Here is a 21,772-nt window from a genome sequence, read left to right as displayed (position 1 = left end):
GTGAGGATCGGACGATATTTGCAATACTTATATAATATCCCCAACCTGTGTGAAAAATATTACAAAATATTAAAAGTCAAATTGAAAAAATCGCATGCGATAAAAATTATGAAAAAATAAAAAATGTCACAAAATACTACAAAATCTATATTAACACCATTGTTGGCATATTTTTCTGCGAATTTTTTAGACTTTATACTTTTATGACAAGAATTGACAAAATTTGTCAAAATCGGTCCAGCCATTCTTGAGATATAAGCATTCTAAGAAACATCCCCTTCACACAAACATACACATTGCATATATTTCACTGTATATAACCGATATATTAACTATCGGCATCTACGTAACGGTCAGAATTGGTCTGTTCGTCTATTTGTGATTTCGCCGGGATTAAAAATATTCGCGGTTTAATGGAAAATTTGACTTTTATTTAACACAAATGATGTGGCCTATTTCACTCACTAAATATTATCAGATGACCATCAAAAATGGAAGGCTCCTGCCCAGCCCTAAGCTCTAGCCCCATGCTAACTTCCGCTTTGATTGGTCGATAATTGCGACCTGTAGAGCAACTGTAAAATCAGGATTTTTTTCAGTTTTTGGTTCATTTCAACCCCTAAATATTATACGATCATCTCCAAAAGAAATAGGGTTCTATTCTGACCCTAGCCCCACCTCTATTCTAAATTTCGTGAAGATCGGACCATAATTGCGACCTGTAAAGTGATTACAAATTAACATGGACAGACGGACAGATGGACGGACGGACATACATAGCTAGATCGACTCAGCTCGGCGAGATAGGAAGATCCATATATACTTTCCTATGTGGGAAACCAATATTTCGAGGTGTTACATAGTGTTGTAGGGTATAAAAATCTAATGAATAGGTTTTGAAGAAAAGTTTTGTTATTATTTGTTTTTATTTTTATATTCCAACCAATAATCATAATGACTTTATACATATTCCGAGCATTTTGGTAGACAATGTTTTCACTCAGTGGCAACCGTGCATGCAACAAGTGCTCTTCCAACATCCAATAACATTTCTCTCTTCCATTTCGGCTAATGAGTTATTCGCCAATTCTGCGCTCAATTCAGTTCTTTCGTCGTCTTCATTTCGTTCGGTCGTGTTCTGTGGTGCTCCCAATAAATATGTGAATAAATGAGGAAATAAATAAAATTATGTTAGAAAAGTAGTTAATAAATCAATAATTAAACATTATTTTGTGTTTATTTAAAAAAAATCAATGAACTAATGCCTAAAATATCATACAAATCAATTTTCTTCTTGCTGTTCCCTGTGTATTCGTTGATAGCATTGTTGGTGCTAAGTTGTATAAAAAAGGCGCAATCCGTTTGCTTTGCCATCAACCAACATAAACGTTTAGGTATTCGTGTGTGTGTGTGTGTGTTCGTTCGTCTCATAACTGCGCGTTCGGTTTGAAGAGTTTAAGAGAAAATGAAGTGCAAACCACAAAGAGAGTTTTCCACTTTTAAAATTCAAAATGTCTGCCATATCCGCTCGCGGTTTAAAAGTCTCTATATTTCCTGTTAAGAGTGGCGAAAAGCTCTGTTCAAAACAAAAAGGAGAAGTTCTTCCTTGAGTACTTTTGAAATAAAACTTGTATAAGTTTGTTATAAAATTAAAAGTGTGTTGAATTAAAATGGGAGTATCACAGTTTCGTCGTTGTTATAATGAACATATCGTGCGCGGTTCATTTCAATACTATGTGGTGATTAAGTGTATGATTTATATAATAGAATGAATGTATAAAAAAATTTGTTCAACAAAAGCAAACATAGGCTTCCTAAAATTAATATTCATAATTTTCTCTGAAGATGTGTTTAAAATGCGATCTATGGCTCCAAAAAGTTAAGATAATATTGCATCGTTCGGTTTAATTCGCGAGTGTTTGTGTATTTTTTAATCCTTGCTGTCCGTAGAAAATGGTGAGTTCTAATACAATTTTTCCAAAATGTATAACACATGGTTTGCATATATAATGCAGACAGTATGGACAAAAACCAAATGTATATGTTATATGTCGTAGATGGTAATATAAATATGATTGTTCCTTTGGTGCACCAGATGGCGTTGGCAACCTTAAAATATGTTGGGCCATCATGTTGTGTGGAATTATGTTGTAATTTAAGAGACCGCATGTTTTCATAAGGATTTGGCTGATTTCTATCGATTAAACGGAAATGTTCTGGAATAGATTTATCAGTCGCTATTTAACACTTCCGATGCGGGTTTCCGTCATTTGAACATATTTATGTAATGTTTCTAATGCATTTATTTCATATCGTCGGTCATCTGTTGCCTTATCGAGACATTAAACGGCAATATGCATTTTTTTCAATCTTTATAGCTTTATGTCTTTAACTCTGCTTATTCAGCAAAGGTCGTAAAATTAAAAGGCGAAAATAGATTATTGCAGTATTTTCATACTCTACAACACTATGTATTGGAGGTATTATAGGTTTGATTGGGTCAAAAATTATGTAACACCTCGAAATAATTGTTTCCAATATCGAAAACTATATATGGATCTTCCTATCTCGTCGAGCTGAGTCGGTCTAGCTATGTATGTCCGTCCATTCTTCTGTGCGCCTGTCCGTCTGTCCATATTAACTTATAATCACGCTACAGGTCGCAATTGAGGTTCGATCCTCATGAAATTGAAAATGGAGGTGGGGTTAGGGTCAGAATAAAACCCTATTGTTTTTTGAGATAATCGCAAAATATTTAGGTGTTTAAATAGATTGAATGGATTGCCATTGCTCTATAGGCCACAATTATAAACCAATCGACGGGGAAATTTGCATGAGGTTAGAGTTCAGGGCTGGACAGAAGTTAACCAATTTGGATGGTAATCGGACAATATTTAGCGGGTAAAATAAATCATAACTTTATAACAAAACTACGAAAATTTCCACTAAACCGCGAATATTTTTAATCCCGGCCAAACCACAAATACCTTAAAAATACACTTCTGACCATTACAGTGATACTATTAGCCAAGATATCGCGTAAAAATATAACAATAAAAAAGTGAGTATTTTTCTTTTTTTTTTTTTTATATTTGGCTCACAATTTTGAGTTGTACATTTTCTAAAGTTTTTCTACACCCTGCAACACTATGAGGTGAGGCTTTTATATACAGATCGCAATTACCGTGCGATGCTCACGAAATTGTGCATGTGGTTGCGGTTAGAATTAAAACCTATTGTGTTTGAATATGTTCATTTAGGGGTTCAAATGGACCAACAAATTAAAGTTTTCCTGATTTTGCAGACGCTCTACAGGTCACAATTAAAAACCAATCGACAATGAATTTTGAATGAGAAGAGAGTTAAGTACAGGGAAGAAGTCTAGCATTTTTACTTGTTATACCCTCCACTACATCAACTTATGAATATAGACAAATGGAAATATAGATAACTAAAGTTTGCAATATCGGTTACTAACTGTCGCATGATCGATTTACTCGACTTCGAAAACATATTTATTTTAGAGTTTTGCCTTGTTAAGGCGAAGATCATATGTTTTATGATTTATGTGTTTGTTTTCTCTTTCGAGACGAGCTTAATGATCTGAAATTTGCAGTGAAAAGGAAAGCCAGATAGACACTATCACACACTCACCACTATGCGACGCGTTTCGCCGTTGGTTAATCGGCTCATCAGGCATATTTGGTGTGGATGATGGCTTACAAGGGCCGTTCTCTGGAAAGTAGTATATATTTCGAACTTATTGCAAATTAGCATATGCGAATTATACACTAGAAACTCTCCAGGTTCGACTCAAGTTCTATTGGCAGATCTTTTTCACAGCAAAGTTTTGTTTTTGTAGTGATGGATTTTTTGTCCACAACAACTACATTGCTTCCAATGCATACACTTGTTTTAGTGCTGCTTTAGGAAGACGGGTTAATGGCTCTGAACGTAGAGACGGCAACTTCTAGTTGGCTGCACACCGAGGTCCGCGGTTCAAATCCCACAGCCAGGCTCGGCTGAATTTTTGAGTTTTGCCTTGTTAAGGCGAAGATCATATGTTTTATGATTTATGTGTTTGTTTTCTCTTTCGAGACGAGCTTAATGATCTGAAATTTGCAGTGAAAAGGAAAGCCAGATAGACACTATCACACACTCACCACTATGCGACGCGTTTCGCCGTTGGTTAATCGGCTCATCAGGCATATTTGGTGTGGATGATGGCTTACAAGGGCCGTTCTCTGGAAAGTAGTATATATTTCGAACTTATTGCAAATTAGCATATGCGAATTATACACTAGAAACTCTCCAGGTTCGACTCAAGTTCTATTGGCAGATCTTTTTCACAGCAAAGTTTTGTTTTTGTAGTGATGGATTTTTTGTCCACAACAACTACATTGCTTCCAATGCATACACTTGTTTTAGTGCTGCTTTAGGAAGACGGGTTAATGGCTCTGAACGTAGAGACGGCAACTTCTAGTTGGCTGCACACCGAGGTCCGCGGTTCAAATCCCACAGCCAGGCTCGGCTGAATTTTTGAGTTTTGCCTTGTTAAGGCGAAGATCATATGTTTTATGATTTATGTGTTTGTTTTCTCTTTCGAGACGAGCTTAATGATCTGAAATTTGCAGTGAAAAGGAAAGCCAGATAGACACTATCACACACTCACCACTATGCGACGCGTTTCGCCGTTGGTTAATCGGCTCATCAGGCATATTTGGTGTGGATGATGGCTTACAAGGGCCGTTCTCTGGAAAGTAGTATATATTTCGAACTTATTGCAAATTAGCATATGCGAATTATACACTAGAAACTCTCCAGGTTCGACTCAAGTTCTATTGGCAGATCTTTTTCACAGCAAAGTTTTGTTTTTGTAGTGATGGATTTTTTGTCCACAACAACTACATTGCTTCCAATGCATACACTTGTTTTAGTGCTGCTTTAGGAAGACGGGTTAATGGCTCTGAACGTAGAGACGGCAACTTCTAGTTGGCTGCACACCGAGGTCCGCGGTTCAAATCCCACAGCCAGGCTCGGCTGAATTTTTGAGTTTTGCCTTGTTAAGGCGAAGATCATATGTTTTATGATTTATGTGTTTGTTTTCTCTTTCGAGACGAGCTTAATGATCTGAAATTTGCAGTGAAAAGGAAAGCCAGATAGACACTATCACACACTCACCACTATGCGACGCGTTTCGCCGTTGGTTAATCGGCTCATCAGGCATATTTGGTGTGGATGATGGCTTACAAGGGCCGTTCTCTGGAAAGTAGTATATATTTCGAACTTATTGCAAATTAGCATATGCGAATTATACACTAGAAACTCTCCAGGTTCGACTCAAGTTCTATTGGCAGATCTTTTTCACAGCAAAGTTTTGTTTTTGTAGTGATGGATTTTTTGTCCACAACAACTACATTGCTTCCAATGCATACACTTGTTTTAGTGCTGCTTTAGGAAGACGGGTTAATGGCCCTGAACGTAGAGACGGCAACTTCTAGTTGGCTGCACACCGAGGTCCGCGGTTCAAATCCCACAGCCAGGCTCGGCTGAATTTTTGAGTTTTGCCTTGTTAAGGCGAAGATCATATGTTTTATGATTTATGTGTTTGTTTTCTCCTTCGAGACGAGCTTAATGATCTGAAATTTGCAGTGAAAAGGAAAGCCAGATAGACACTATCACACACTCACCACTATGCGACGCGTTTCGCCGTTGGTTAATCGGCTCATCAGGCATATTTGGTGTGGATGATGGCTTACAAGGGCCGTTCTCTGGAAAGTAGTATATATTTCGAACTTATTGCAAATTAGCATATGCGAATTATACACTAGAAACTCTCCAGGTTCGACTCAAGTTCTATTGGCAGATCTTTTTCACAGCAAAGTTTTGTTTTTGTAGTGATGGATTTTTTGTCCACAACAACTACATTGCTTCCAATGCATACACTTGTTTTAGTGCTGCTTTAGGAAGACGGGTTAATGGCTCTGAACGTAGAGACGGCAACTTCTAGTTGGCTGCACACCGAGGTCCGCGGTTCAAATCCCACAGCCAGGCTCGGCTGAATTTTTGAGTTTTGCCTTGTTAAGGCGAAGATCATATGTTTTATGATTTATGTGTTTGTTTTCTCTTTCGAGACGAGCTTAATGATCTGAAATTTGCAGTGAAAAGGAAAGCCAGATAGACACTATCACACACTCACCACTATGCGACGCGTTTCGCCGTTGGTTAATCGGCTCATCAGGCATATTTGGTGTGGATGATGGCTTACAAGGGCCGTTCTCTGGAAAGTAGTATATATTTCGAACTTATTGCAAATTAGCATATGCGAATTATACACTAGAAACTCTCCAGGTTCGACTCAAGTTCTATTGGCAGATCTTTTTCACAGCAAAGTTTTGTTTTTGTAGTGATGGATTTTTTGTCCACAACAACTACATTGCTTCCAATGCATACACTTGTTTTAGTGCTGCTTTAGGAAGACGGGTTAATGGCTCTGAACGTAGAGACGGCAACTTCTAGTTGGCTGCACACCGAGGTCCGCGGTTCAAATCCCACAGCCAGGCTCGGCTGAATTTTTGAGTTTTGCCTTGTTAAGGCGAAGATCATATGTTTTATGATTTATGTGTTTGTTTTCTCTTTCGAGACGAGCTTAATGATCTGAAATTTGCAGTGAAAAGGAAAGCCAGATAGACACTATCACACACTCACCACTATGCGACGCGTTTCGCCGTTGGTTAATCGGCTCATCAGGCATATTTGGTGTGGATGATGGCTTACAAGGGCCGTTCTCTGGAAAGTAGTATATATTTCGAACTTATTGCAAATTAGCATATGCGAATTATACACTAGAAACTCTCCAGGTTCGACTCAAGTTCTATTGGCAGATCTTTTTCACAGCAAAGTTTTGTTTTTGTAGTGATGGATTTTTTGTCCACAACAACTACATTGCTTCCAATGCATTCACTTGTTTTAGTGCTGCTTTAGGAAGACGGGTTAATGGCCCTGAACGTAGAGACGGCAACTTCTAGTTGGCTGCACACCGAGGTCCGCGGTTCAAATCCCACAGCCAGGCTCGGCTGAATTTTTGAGTTTTGCCTTGTTAAGGCGAAGATCATATGTTTTATGATTTATGTGTTTGTTTTCTCTTTCGAGACGAGCTTAATGATCTGAAATTTGCAGTGAAAAGGAAAGCCAGATAGACACTATCACACACTCACACACACGGCGAAACGCGTCGCATAGTGGTGAGTGTGTGATAGTGTCTATCTGGCTTTCCTTTTCACTGCAAATTTCAGATCATTAAGCTCGTCTCGAAAGAGAAAACAAACACATAAATCATAAAACATATGATCTTCGCCTTAACAAGGCAAAACTCAAAAATTCAGCCGAGCCTGGCTGTGGGATTTGAACCGCGGACCTCGGTGTGCAGCCAACTAGAAGTTGCCGTCTCTACGTTCAGAGCCATTAACCCGTCTTCCTAAAGCAGCACTAAAACAAGTGTATGCATTGGAAGCAATGTAGTTGTTGTGGACAAAAAATCCATCACTACAAAAACAAAACTTTGCTGTGAAAAAGATCTGCCAATAGAACTTGAGTCGAACCTGGAGAGTTTCTAGTGTATAATTCGCATATGCTAATTTGCAATAAGTTCGAAATATATACTACTTTCCAGAGAACGGCCCTTGTAAGCCATCATCCACACCAAATATGCCTGATGAGCCGATTAACCAACGGCGAAACGCGTCGCATAGTGGTGAGTGTATGATAGTGTCTATCTGGCTTTCCTTTTCACTGCAAATTTCAGATCATTAAGCTCGTCTCGAAAGAGAAAACAAACACATATTTATTTTATTTGCAAAAACTACAATTAACTCAGTATTTTTTCATATCGCTATGTAGTTGGTAGGTTTTCGATTCCAATTCACAATTTCAAGTTCATAAATCTCTTACAGTGGTAAATATTTTAAATATTTTAGATTTGGATGTCTTCAACATATTCACTCATACTCGTTTTTTTTATGATAGGTTGTGAGAGAATTCCGTGGTCTATATATTCATTGCTCAAGGCCCACTTTTAAATGTGGCGTGCAGAGGGTGTTTAGGGCATCAAATTCATGAAATCGGCCGAAAATATGTATGAGAGCTACACTGGTGGCCAAAACTAAAGCAACTGAAATCACAAGGAGAATGAATGCCCTGTAACATTTTAAAAATTAAGAAAATGAGAAAGTTTTTCTTGCTTTAAATTAAGTATTTTATCCACTTTTTAAAAACCTAAAACAAAAAACCAAAATTCATTTTTATATAAAAATTAATGTATGGTAAAGTCAATTAACCCGATTTTGGCTTGGACAAAACAAAAGCAACTCTGTTGTACATTCATATGACCGCTGTAATTTCAGTTGTTTTTACTGTTATAGTTATTGCTTTTTGCTTCCTTCGACAATTTCGCTTGTCATAAATCCTTTTTCAGAAGTTTTTTACAACAGCATGTGTTTTTCTTTTCGTTTTTTAAGTACTGCCCAAAAAACTTTAAAAATGGATAAAAGCAAACACAGTACATGAATTAAACTGCAAATTATCACTGACTATAAAAACAACATATCGCAGAAAATGATTTCCGAGAAATATTTCATAAATATTTATGTGATTTCATAAATATTTCTGTATACTAAGTCGGTTTTATTAAACTGGATCAGTTTTATTAAACTGGATGAAGGTCGTGAAAAACTTCAGCACGTACTGATCAACAAATTGTGAGAAAAATAAAAAAAAAACAATTTAAGAGTTCAACTGGATTGGTGAGAGAGCAATCATTGGATATAAGCTCGAGATCAGTGCGTAGACTAATAGCATAGACAAATAAAGGTATAGACTAAAAAGTTTTAAAATTTTCCCTTCCGGCAGATGTCACTATTGTTGATCTTGGGCCAGTCAAGTCACTCAGGGCTAGCGAAGTCACTCGACTTCGAAAACAATTCATTAATTTTTCTGCTATTTAAGTTCTATATTTTTATATTTCACGACATATTTGTATAATGTAAAAGTAAACAAAGTCGACGTTTCGTTTTTAGTTGATAAATAATAAAGAATCATAAAAATATTTAATATTTTGTATTTTGAGAGAATTGAGCGAGTCTACTGAACCTCTCTCACAGCATGAACGACATCTAATGAAACACTTTTTTCAGAGATAACTGATGAGACAACTTTTTAGTCTATACCTAATTTGTCTATGCTAATAGTGGTAGCTGGTCTGCATGCCCGTAAGACATCAAAAAAGCCATTTATATCTAAAAAATCAAAAAGGCTTTCGGAAACGCTAATATTAAGTGGAATCCAGCTCAATGGAAAAACATAATTTCTGGGATGAGTCTACGTTTAATATTAAAAGCTCAGACGTAAAAAATTTTATAGTGAGAAGACCAAAAAATTAAAGACTCAGGCCGCAGTGTTGCAAAAGTACAGTGAAGCATGAGGGAGGGTCAAAAATGGCGTGGCGCTGTTTTTCTTTCTATGGACTTGGGCCTTTCCATGAAAGAAAGGAAGTTATGGATCGGTTTGTTTACAAAGAAGTGTTGGACATCACGTTGTTCCCTTACCCTGAGTAAAATATTCGGCTCATTTGGGTGTTTCAGCATGACAATGATCCCAAACTTGCATCAAAACTTGCCATATATTGGTTGCGGGAGTCAAAAATCGTTGTTTTGTCATGGCCGGCACAATCACCTGACATAAACTCCATAGAAAGCCTTTGGAGTATCGTAGACAGGAAGATCAAGCGAGATTCGGAAACAAAGAATTCGGGGTGCCTGAGAAAGCATACCCAAGGATCAAATTGAGCGTGTTATAGATTCTATGCCTCGTAGGTGTGCTATGAAAAATAATGGATGCTATCGACTACTAGCCAAAATTTAATTATTTTAAAATAAAAAATCTAAAAGTTGCTTTAGTTTTGACCAAGCAAAAATTAGGTCATTTTAGTTTTCCATATATTATATTTCGTTCAAAATTATTTTTGAATTTTTATTTTTAGTTTCTTAAAAGTGAGTTAAAGACCTCATTTAAAACTGGAAAAATAATTACGTTTTGTTTATTTTTGTAAAAGTTACAGGACATTTATTGTCTTTGCGATTTTAGTTGCTTTAGTTTTGGCCACCAGTGTATATCCAAATCTGAGCCGATTTCAGTATAATTTGGCAAATTTATTTTTGTTTCAAATTCCGTTACGCATTTGAAATTTGGAGACTGCATCTAAAATCGATAAATATATATGTGCATTCAAAAACTAAATCTTCTGGATGTACCTCCGGCCACCTATGTTACTACCTCCTATGTTACTTTCAGGCGATACTGTAGTGTTATGGAAATTTTCAGGAAAAGCTGCTTAACACTTTTTGAGTCTATAAATTACAAATAAACAATCAAACGTACAAACATTTTCATCTATTATAAATATAGAAGACATTTATATTAAAAGTATTCCGAATTCCGTTTCAAAATATTTACATCTGCCTTTTTAACTGGCTTAGATTATTCCAAAAGGAAGTATCCAAACTCGGCTCTATCGAAGATGGACCATATTTGTCCGCAATTATAATATCTATCCAATTGAAGTAAAATTTTTCAAAGAAACATTTGTTTAAATTCCGGAAATCGTAATATGTATTTGTAGTTCCGATAAAATTGTTTTTTATTTTAGAATCCTGTAAATTGTAGAAAAATGTTAACTTTTTTTGTGATTCGCCCGAAAATCTTTATATAAATTGTTTTATTCATCCCATACAAGATTTCTCCTATTATGGTATCGCAATCTTTTAATTCTTATATTACATGTATATCATTATTTGCATTTATTTAACTCAATACATTTTAAATGGATAATGATTCAATATTGCTATTAAAATAAATACTCTTAACCACATTGCAATTGCCTATAAAAGCTATTGAAAAATATCAATTAATTATTAGTCTTCATACAAACATCGAACGTGTGTGTGTGTTTAATAGAGAATACCTAACAGAGAACGTGAAACTTAAAATGAAGTTTAATTTATTATTTTTAGTTTTGGTACTTAGTGGTTTCATGGCAGCATCAGGTAGTCGTACTCTTGCATCTCTTGCAAGAAATGCAGTAAGTTTTCGTTTTTTTTTATTGGAACAACATATTTTTTGGCTGATAGATGACAAAACTGAAGTGTTTTTCTCATTTTTTTCTAATGTAGCACTTTGTTGGCAAACAGGTGTTGACAGCTGGTGAATATGTTGGAAAAGCCTCCACCGAGTTAAAGAGGGCATTACATATGAATAAAAAATGAAATTCATTAAATATGTAAAATTTAATTAAGAAGTATCCATTATAAATTTCAGGAATAAGCAATAAAATTATCAATTTTTGAAGTTTGGAATATAAAAATACTGATTATTTGGTTGCCAATTGTGGTTGGAATCTTCAGAATGGCATTTGGTTTCAAAAAACGATGTCACGTGTAACAATGGAAAGGTGAGTTTTGTGAACATTTTCTTTCACATACGGGGTTGGTTTCTGGCCGATATATCATGAGATTTAATCCCTTTACAAATGACTTTTTATGGGACTATGTTGACGCTTATGTCTACACAGACCAGCCTTCCAATACGCCATTTGAAGTATTGGAAGACAACATTGAAGCAATGACTCGTTAGATACCGACCGAAATTTTGATGCCATTGGGCTAAACGGATGAGCGTGAGATGAAAAAACTGCAACCAACTTCAGACTGCTGCCATTTCAAAGCCAATTGTCCGACAGCTGTTAAAATTATGCCAGTAACAGCTCATTATATTGTTTACAAGCGTACAAAAGCATTTTGGTGAGAATTTTCCAGAAAAAACGTTATTCGTGATGGAATTTAATCGTGATAGTGTAATTTCTTTATATTTGGCTGGAAAACCACAAGTGGCTATCGTTAGAGCACTCCAGCATTAAAATGTGTGATACTGGTAGCGTAGCACGATGTCAAGGGAGTGGATGGAAAAAACAGCAACATCAGCAGAAATGTTTAGAAATGTAAAGAAGCGATTTGATCGAAACCCGCGTCGCAGTGGCCGAGAATGGCTCGTGAGCTGAACATGTCGCGATATTCCATAATTAAATATAAATCCATTGAAATACCAAAAAGTGTAAGAACTTACACCGCAACAGAAAGAAAATAGACTCAAAGGAGCTAAAGAGTTGCTTTGCTAAGCCAAAAGTGGTGAACTGCCGAATTTGGTTTTCTCCTATGAGAAAACATTCGTTGCCCAGCAGTTTGTAAAGAAACAAAATTATAGTGTACTTGCCAAAGAGGTCAGATAAAAATGTGCACCTTCGGTTGGCCACCAGAACTCAAGCGCCGACCATGGTGATGGTGTGGGCCGCCATAACAGCCGATGGTCGCTCCCCGCTCGTGTTAATCGACCGTGGCATAAGAATAAATGCCGAATATTATCGCGGAAATATTCTGGAGGGTATATTAAGGCCTTGGGCACGCAAACATTTTGGTCGCAATCCAGGAGGACTCAGCACCATCGCAGTCAGCACTCGCCTTTCAAAAATGGTTACAAAATGAGGTCCAGCGCACAATGGCCACCAAAATCTCTGGATACCAATCCGTTGGACTATTGTGTCTGGAGTATTTTGGAAAGCAAAGTTGGCACTAAAAAATACCAAAGTGTCGATCACCACAGCAAGCAAGCGCTTCGCCGGGAATGGGCCAGAATATTGCAGAGCAACATTCGAGCAGCGTGTGACGGTTTCATTGGCCGTTTGAAGGCCATAATTCGTGTCAAAGGTAGCCAATTCGAACAAATCTAAACTCATTCTAAAATGTGATGCTATTTCTGAAATTTTTTGCTTTCATTCAATAAAATGTAAAAATATATATGAAAATAATGACATTGTTTCAGTTTTTTTTATCTCACCCTGTAATGTAATGATCATTTTAAATGCTAAACTTTTGCCCGGTCCTTAAATCTCTTCTCATGGAAAATTCCGTGTCGATTGGTTTTTAATTGTGACCTCTAGAACGACTTCAAAGTCAAAAAATGTTAATATTCTTGGTCCATTTGAACGCGTAAATATTTTGCGATCATTTCCAAAAGTAATAGGATTCAATTCTGACCCCAACCATGGAAAATTTCGTGAAGATCGGACGATGATTGCAACCTGAATATAATAACATCAACACATAGTATTTTAGGATGAAAAAATATTCCAAAATGTAAAATTCAATATTTGCTCTGTTTCAGAATCTGCAAGAATCTCCTAGGTTTGGCAATTTTTTTCGATATCATAAAAAGAAAATCGGTTATTGTATTAAGAACTTTTAGATTCTTGCAGTTCTGGAACAGACCTTTTTTAAGTAAAATTGATAAAAACCTCATCCGATAAAAATAAAATAAAAATATAAAGGAAATATTCACTTTTCATTGGTATATTTTTACACGATTTTCTTAGAATTTATCCTTTTCTGGCAAGAGGTCATTCAGAATGGGAGGGAATTGTTAAAATCAGCTCAGGAATAACTAACAAAAACAAAAATATATTAATATCATAATGTACATTTATAAGAAATTGCTCTCTACAAATATTTCCAAATATTGGATTTAATCTCTCTTCGATTTGCCCATCCATTTGCGGCATACTAGGTTAATAATTAGTCTCAAAATGAGCTTAACCAATAAAGCAATTAAGTAAAACACTAAAAGTATACAAGCGTAGGCATCCAAATTGTTGGCCTCTACAAACGACATTGTCTTCAATGGACTTTGCATGTGCGGAGCTCCTTTGTAACGAATTACATATTCCAACCAATAAACGGCATTATCCTTGATTTTAAAAGGACGATCACGATAAAGATTCGAGAATTGTTTGACACTATTTCTATACGATGTATTTTCTAGAACTTCTTTAACTGTTTTCCGAATCACTTCCTCTGTTAACGACTCGTCGTGCTCTATTGACAGACCATAACCTTTCATTACAACTTCTTCCATGTTCATGGGTTGATCACCGAATATCGGTAAGCCGACCATGGGAACACCATAAAATTTCGCCTCTGTTATGCCTCCCTTGCCACCGTGACAGAAGAACAACACCGTTTTGGGGTGGCCCAAAATATCGGCTTGTGGCAGCCATTTTCGATAGAGTATATTCGTTGAATTTCCCGGTACATTCGATTCATCGTCACATTTCCATAAAACCCTTTGTGGTAATTTCGAGAGTACATTGAAGACTTTTTCCAATGTCTGAGGTTGGAGATGTTTCGCTTTGACATTTGTGCCCAAACTGAAGAATATCACACCATGTTCAGCGGAACTGACAAATTCTTTAATGTCCTGAAAACGAAAATAGAAAATGAATACAAAACTTGAGGTAATTTTTAGCGTAGATCTTACTTTGGGTAATGGTTTAGTTTCTTCGTCCAAATGAATACCTCCAATTTCAATCATGCCAGGTACTAATGGACGCACAGGCTTTTCGGAAAAATGATGACTAAACAGGACTAAGGAGACACGTTCTTTGGCTTTTTCATAGCTGACATATTTATCGCTTGGGAAATATTTTCTGAAAGAAGATATTGAGTTTTTAATTTTTTTAATATCTATGTAATTATATTCACTAAAGTTCATTTCAATAGTTCTTAGTAAAATCTGGTCAATTTGTTATCATTTAAAAAAACTAATCAATTTGAAAACCCATATTTTGAACATAAAATGAATAGAGTGTCAGATTAAGTTCAATTCTATCGCATTATAATATTACTATAACATTTTGATCTTCCTCCCAGATTGAGCTTATTGTTTGTTTTATTTTAGGACTTATCTTAGTATTTGCAATTTAAATGGACAGTTCTGTTATGATTTCACCCTTGTTTCTCATCGAAATCACGGTATAAAACTTCATGTCTCTTTGGACGAAGTTCGTTGGAGGACATTTGGTCTCAATATAGACAAGATTGCATGATAATTCTCAAAGGAAGTATCCGATATGTTTAGGACTTCTCATATCCTAAAATTTGTAAGTGACTGGGTCCATATCTAGAGTAAAAATGGAGAATGTAGGTCCAATAATTCTTTTATATTCCTCACACGCGAACAACATTAAAAAAATTAAAAACAAAGAATGGAAAATGTTGCTGCTATATTCAAAATAACGAAAAGTTCACAATAGGTACTACAGGCTATAACAAAAAATCGCGCATGCAGGTCCACGTCTTCGTATACCCTCATTTAATGATACTTCCCGATATTTAGAATTTTGATGTTTTAAGCTACATTATTTCGTACCTGAAGCTCGTAATAATGGTAATAATAATATATTAATAATAATTATCTTTGTATATTCCCCATATAAGGGGTTTCATTTGAAAGGTTTTTTTATACCCTTCAACACTATGTGTTGGAGGTATTATAAGTTTGATTGGGCCAAAAATTATGTAACACCTCGAAATATTGATTTCCCACATAGGAAAGTATATATGGATCTTCCTATCTCGCCGAGCTGAGTCGATCTAGCAATGTATGTCCGTCCGTCCGTCCATGTTAATTTGTAGTCACTCTACAGGTCGCAATTATGGCCCGATCTTCACGAAATTTAGAATGGAGGTGGGGTTAAGGTCAGAATGGAACCCTATTTCTTTTGGAGATGATCGCAAAATATTTAGGGGTTGAAATGGACCAAAAACTGAAAAAAATCCTGATTTTGCAGTTGCTCTACAGGTCGCAATTATAGACCAATCAAAGCGAAAGTTAGCATGGGGCTATAGCTTAGGGCTAGGCAGAAGCCTTCGTCGTCGGGTAATATTTAGTGGGTGAAATAGGCTACAACATTTCTGTTAAATAAAAGTCAAATTTGCTATTAAACCGCGAATATTTTTAATCCCGGCGAAATCACAAATAGACGAACAGGTGAATTCTGACCGTTACGTAGATGCCGACAGTAAATATATCGGTTATATATAGCGAAATATATACAATGTGTATATACAAAGGAAGGGGATGTTAGTTAGAGTGCTTATGTCTCAAGAATGGCTGGGCGGATTTTGACAAAATTTGTCAATTCAGAAAAAACTAAAAGTGTTCCTTATTTTACAGTCGTTATAAAGGTCACAAATAGAAACCAGAGGATACTAAATCTCGCATAAGGTTAGAGTTTAGGACAGCGGGTACAATGGACGACTAGTTTTGTGTGAAAAAACACCGGCATTACTTACAGGCGATATCCGAAATACAGAAAAGGCGAACTTATGACTTTTTTTATACTAATTTCGTTGACGAATATAGCCAAACATCGTAGACAAGCAAATCATATAGATATGTCTAAATTTGAAGATTGCTTTTGGAGATGATTGGAAAATATTTAGAGGTTCAAATTATCCAAAAACAGAAATGTTTTTCCTATCACACAATTCAAACTGTGAAGAGAGTTAAGGACAGGGAAGAATTCTAGCATTTTGGATGATCACTGGATTATATTTAGCTATAAAATGGGTTACAACAACTTACAGCACGACGGAGTGCATAAATATTGGGCAAATGTCCCTAGTCAAAATCCTAATTTCAAAGGCGAAATCTTCCATATGGATTTGGACATAAGGGGGCTTCTAACATACTGCAGTGTTGTAGCATATAACATAGTCGGCCCCGCAGGACTATAGCCTTTGCTTACTTGTTTTTAAATAGCTTCAGCTGACAGATGCTAACACATTCCAATAAACAAAAATGGCCAACACAGATGTATGGAGCTCATATCAAGACATGCACCTACTTCTTTTATAGGTCAATAATCCGTCAAATGAGAAATCAAAATGCAAAATTCATTGGGACTGCAATCAAATATAAAGAGACACTGCAATATGCGGACTATTGTAGAGTAAGTTGAAAATTTTAGTAAGAGAAGTAATCATATCCTTCAAAAATTCTTCCGAAACCTTAAGATACTTAAAGCGCAGGTACTGTGATACGAAAGTGAGGACAGCTATTCTGGGGGTTGAAATATTCGAAGTGGATAGTATCCGGTTAATAATTCAAAATCTCAAAAGGATTATAGTTTCCCAGGTCAAACTTTTTCAGGGCCCATCACATAGCCTTAAACATACATAATGGGCCTCAAATATACCTAGCAAAATTTACGATATAATTTTAAATTTGATGCAGTCCTCTCGCTTGCATGTAAGATCTTTTGTACATGTCGGTCAACGTTTTGGTATGAGTGTATTTCCTGATTTCCCGTATTTTATGTATTTTAGTCATATTTTTGAGATTAATATCGAGAAATTCTGGTAATATGAATTTTTAGAAGGAAGAGAACATCCAAATTCAAAAAATTATGAGTATAGGCCCAGTTTCTGGTATAACCCGCATATAAAGAGGTCTTGGTCACATTTTTCAATTGATTTGGCTCTTAATTGGCATCTTGGCTTCTAAGGGGGTAGAAACCGTCTCCGTCTTCTATCTTCAATGTACGTCACTGTTTCGGAGTAGTGGTCATATAAAGGTACCTTCTGAATTTCCATATTTTGTGGGCCTTGATCACTCGTTCCAATCGGTTTGGCTTTGGGGGTAGAGTACCATCCTAAAATGTACATATTTTGGTATAGTCCCGATATAATTGTTGATTGGCGGACAAACAGACGGACATTTTTTAATCGTCATCAAATTTTATCACGATCAAAAATATAGACTTTATGGGGATTCTAACGCACAATTTGAGGTGCTATGGTAATAGCGAAAAGATAGAAAAGAGTAATAAACTTTGACAATTCTGAAATTATTCTGCCCCTCAATTATGAGGGGCCAATCAGCATGATTTTCTATACAGTCTAAGTCACTCGTCCGACAGCTGTTAAAATCATTCCAGTGACAGCATTTCGGTGAGATTTATTCGTAATGGAATTCGAGCGTGATAGTTTGATTTCTATATATTTGACTACTACAAGTGGCTATCGTTAGAGCACTCCAGCATTTAAAAGTGAATAAATCTTTTGTGCCTCGTATCACCGCTCGTTGGTAGCGAAGCCCGAAGGAAGTGGGAGGAAGAAAACAGCAACATCAGCAGAAATGGTTCGAAAAGTAAAGAAGCGACTTGATCACGTCGATTTTCTATACTGCAAAAAACTTCAAACTGCTGTCATTTCTAAGTCACTCGTCCGACAGCTGTTAAAATTATGCCAGTGACAGTATTTCGGTGAGAATTATTCGTAATGGAATTCAAGCGTGATAGTGTGATTTCTATATATTTGGTTAGAAAACTACAAGTGGCTATCGTTAGAGCACTCCAGCATTTAAAAGTGAATAAATCTTTTTTGCCTCGTATCATCGCTCGTTGGTAGCGAAGCCCGAAGGAAGTAGGCGGAAGAAAACAGCAACATCAGCAGAAATGGTTCGAAAAGTATAGAAGCGACACGATCGCGTCGCAGTGGCCGAAAAATGGCTTGTGAGCTGGACATATTGCAATATTCCATTCGGCATATATTGAAAAATGAGCTCGGGGTAAAGCCATTGAAATTTCAAAAAGTGCAAGAACTCAGAGCGCTGCAGAAAGAAAGTAGACTCAAAAGAGCTAAATTTGGTCGAAAGTGGTGAACTGTCGAATTTGGTTTTCTCTGATGAGAAAATATTCGTTAGTCTTGTTTACTTGCCAAAGAGGTCAGCTGAAAATGTGCACCTTCGGTTGGCCACCAGAACTCAAGCGCCGGCCATGGTAATGGTGTGGGCCGCCATAACAGCCCATGGTCTTCGTTCATATCAATCGACCGTAGCTTCAGAATAAATGCTGAATATTATCGCGAAAATATTCTGGAGGGTGTATTAAAGTCTTGGGCACGCAAACATTTTGGCAGCAGACCTTGGACATTCCAACAGGACTCAGCACCATCGCACTCAGCACGTGCCACCCAAGAATAGCTACAAAATGAGGTTCCTCGCTTCATTCCGTTGGCCTATTGTGTCTGGAGTATTTTGTAGAGCAAGGCTGGCACTAAAAAAATACTAAAGATCACCTCAAGCAAGCGCTTCGCCGCGAATGGGCCAAAATACCGCAAGCAACATTCGGGCAGCGTGCGATCGTTTCATTGACCGTTTGAAGGCCATAATTCTTGCCATTGTTGACTAATTTGGAGAAATCTAAGCATATTCCAAAATTTGATGCTATTTCCGACTTTTTTCGCTTTCATTTAATCAAATTAAAAAAAATTAAAAATTATGCCGTTTGACTTTGTTACAGTTTTTTTATCTCACCCTGTATGTAGTATTGATTGGAATTGACACTTCGAATATGTTATGTTACATTTAAGATTAAAAAATCTTTAGGTCACTCGATTTGCCATAATTTAAAATTTCACACATTATTTGTATTCCTCGTCAATATTTACATTTTCGCCGTCTTTGAATGTTTAAATTAATGGTCTATGCTTCTTTGTCCAATTCTATTTTTCTCACAGTCAGTATTAATGCAATAGATCTTTCGAACCAATTACTATACGCATATTTCTACTAACGTTATTTCCGATTTTCAGAAAGATTTTTAAGATCATCTAAAACACTCACTCATATATAGGTTTCGACCATTTATCACGCAATTGAGTCAGCACAGATTCCACAGCGTTTGCCAATACATTTTTTAAACGAAACCCGAATCCCGTTGTATCCGCTGCCATATTCATCATTGTCGTAACAGTATACGACATTTCAATGGGATTGCCCATAAGATTTGATATGGCTATTATGGGTATATTTGGCCATAACAGAGCAACGGGACAGTCGAAGTGTTCAGCTAAACCAAAAAAGTAATCACCAGCAAAGTAACCCCAAAGTATTAAATCGAAATTGTTGCCAGTATTATAGATTAATTCCTTCATTTTGGGATCATCCAAAATATCTCCTTGGCCAACAATCATAGTTTTGTACATTTCCATGAAACTTTTAACTCGTGCCAAGCCACTGTATTGTGTCGAATTCACAGCCATTGTCATATCCAATAGGCCCTTATCAAGTTTTAAATGTTTCATAGAGGGGTGTAACCAGTCTTCTTTCAGTGGTAACACCGATATAATTGTTACGTTGTGATGTCGCATGGCCATTTGTCGGGCCACCGATATTTCAAAGATTACATGCGAAGGACTAGAAGATGGCAGCAGGGCTAAAATATTTGCCGACTCAGCATTTTCAATGAGGCAACATAATGATAATGCTGCCAGCAGCAATAGCAAATTACGCGTGGGAATATTATTCATTGTCACGCTTATAGATCGATTTTAAAAATTTCAGTAACGCGCCGTTTAGAATCGTTCGATACGTTAGCAATTGTGAAACTAAAACGAAATGCTTTCTAATATAATCTATTGAGTTTTTTTATCGTTGAATGTGTGTTTACCTGTTTCGGGGTAGGCAATCTTTTGGGAAAAGCTTCTTATCTGTTAAAAACAACAACTATTTGAAAAGTCATGATCCATGTGGGTCGCTATGTCTACTGAATTGCTTATCAATGGAAAATAATCAACTTCAATTGAATACCTATTATATGGACAATACTTTCATTAGTTAAATTGATTAATCAAAATGATTAGTCATTGTGAAATCTGGAAATTTTGATAGGTTGAAAAGAACTTAACAGAAACTAATTTCAGCTATAGAGATCACTTTTTATCATTGATGGGCTAAAGCAAGTTGTGTACTAACAAAGGGACATGGAATGGAATAAAGGGAATGGAATGGAATCTATTCTCAGCTGAAGGGAAATTTTTTCTCAGAGACGAGCTGAAGGAGCCATTCGCAGCTGGGAATGCTTTTATAGAGGTTAGTCTTTTTCTCATAGACGAGTTAAAGAGAGTACTTTTCATCATGGATGGGCTAAAGCAAGTTGTGTGCTAATAAAAGGGCAGTTGAATGGAATGTAATCTGATCTCAGCTGAAGGGAAAAATTTTCAATTTCAATTTTTTCATACATAGACGGGCAGAAGGAAGTCTTGTTTTTTTTAGTCGAGGACTTGAATGGAGACTTTTACTCACAGACGAGCTGAAGGTAATATGTTTCCGAAAATGAAGTATAGGATACGTTTTTTTTTTTTCGAATACAAGTTGAAGGGAGTATTTTTCTCATGGACGGGCTGAGGAAGTCTTTGTGGTATAGACGATCTGAAGAGTTTTTTTCCTCACAGAAGACCTGAAGGAAATATTTTTTTCCGAAAATGAAGCATAGGAAGTGTTTCTACCAAAGACAAGTTAAAGAGAGTATTTTTCTCATGGACGAGCTGATGGAGTTCTTGTGTCATAGACGAGCTGAAGGGAGTTTTTTTTTTCTCACAGAAGAGCAGAAGGTAATATTTTTCCGAAAATGGGGTATAGAAAGTGTTTCTCTCGAAGAAAAGTTTAAGGGAGTACTTTTCTCATGGACGAGCTGAGGAACTGAGGAGACATGTTTAAGGAAGTATTTTTTTCTGGGACGTGCTGAAGGTATTATTATTGTCCTAGACGAGCTGAAGGGAGTCGTGTGTCATAGACGAGATGAGTCTTTGGAAGTTTCTCTCTTGAACAAACTGAAGGGAACTGTGTAATAAGCAAGCTGAGTGGAGTCTTTGTTGAATAGACGAAATGTATAGATTCTTTGCGTCACATACGGATCGATTAGAGTTTTTGTGTCATAAACGAGCTGAAGGCAGTCTTTTTCTTACAAAAGGGTTGGAGGAAGTCTATTTCCCACAGACGAATTGAATGAAGAATATTTCTCACAGACGAGTTGAACTGAGCCGTT

The 21,772-nt window shown here is 36.5% G+C and overlaps 1 protein-coding gene across 1 annotated transcript; it reads right to left on the bottom strand.

The window, feature by feature from the left end:
* Window positions 1–13,438: 13,438 nt before the first annotated feature.
* Window positions 13,439–20,319, bottom strand: LOC131800325 (UDP-glycosyltransferase UGT5-like). Its single transcript, XM_059132165.1, has 3 exons — window positions 19,570–20,319; window positions 14,419–14,587; window positions 13,439–14,358 (listed from the first exon to the last, which is right to left on the bottom strand). The coding sequence occupies exons 1-3, from the start codon at window positions 20,253–20,255 to the stop codon at window positions 13,627–13,629; spliced, it is 1,587 nt and encodes a 528-aa protein (XP_058988148.1). The 5' UTR covers window positions 20,256–20,319; the 3' UTR covers window positions 13,439–13,626.
* Window positions 20,320–21,772: the final 1,453 nt, after the last annotated feature.

This window comes from Musca domestica, unplaced genomic scaffold (genome assembly GCF_030504385.1).
Source record: "Musca domestica strain aabys unplaced genomic scaffold, Musca_domestica.polishedcontigs.V.1.1 112, whole genome shotgun sequence".
Taxonomy (NCBI): Eukaryota; Metazoa; Arthropoda; class Insecta; order Diptera; family Muscidae; genus Musca; species Musca domestica.
Note: the sequence above shows the minus strand (reverse complement) of the source record. Positions and strands in the feature narration are given on the sequence as shown.

Excerpts from the sequence above, each read along its gene's own strand:
- LOC131800325 (XM_059132165.1), bottom strand. The coding sequence starts at position 20,255 with ATGAATAATATTCCCACGCGTAATTTGCTATTGCTGCTGGCAGCATTA. Across the intron at positions 14,588-19,569 it reads TGGTCGAAACCTATATATGA|AAAATATTTCCCAAGCGATA; the intron begins GTGAGTGTTTTA and ends ATCTTCTTTCAG. Across the intron at positions 14,359-14,418 it reads AAACTAAACCATTACCCAAA|GACATTAAAGAATTTGTCAG; the intron begins GTAAGATCTACG and ends TTTCGTTTTCAG.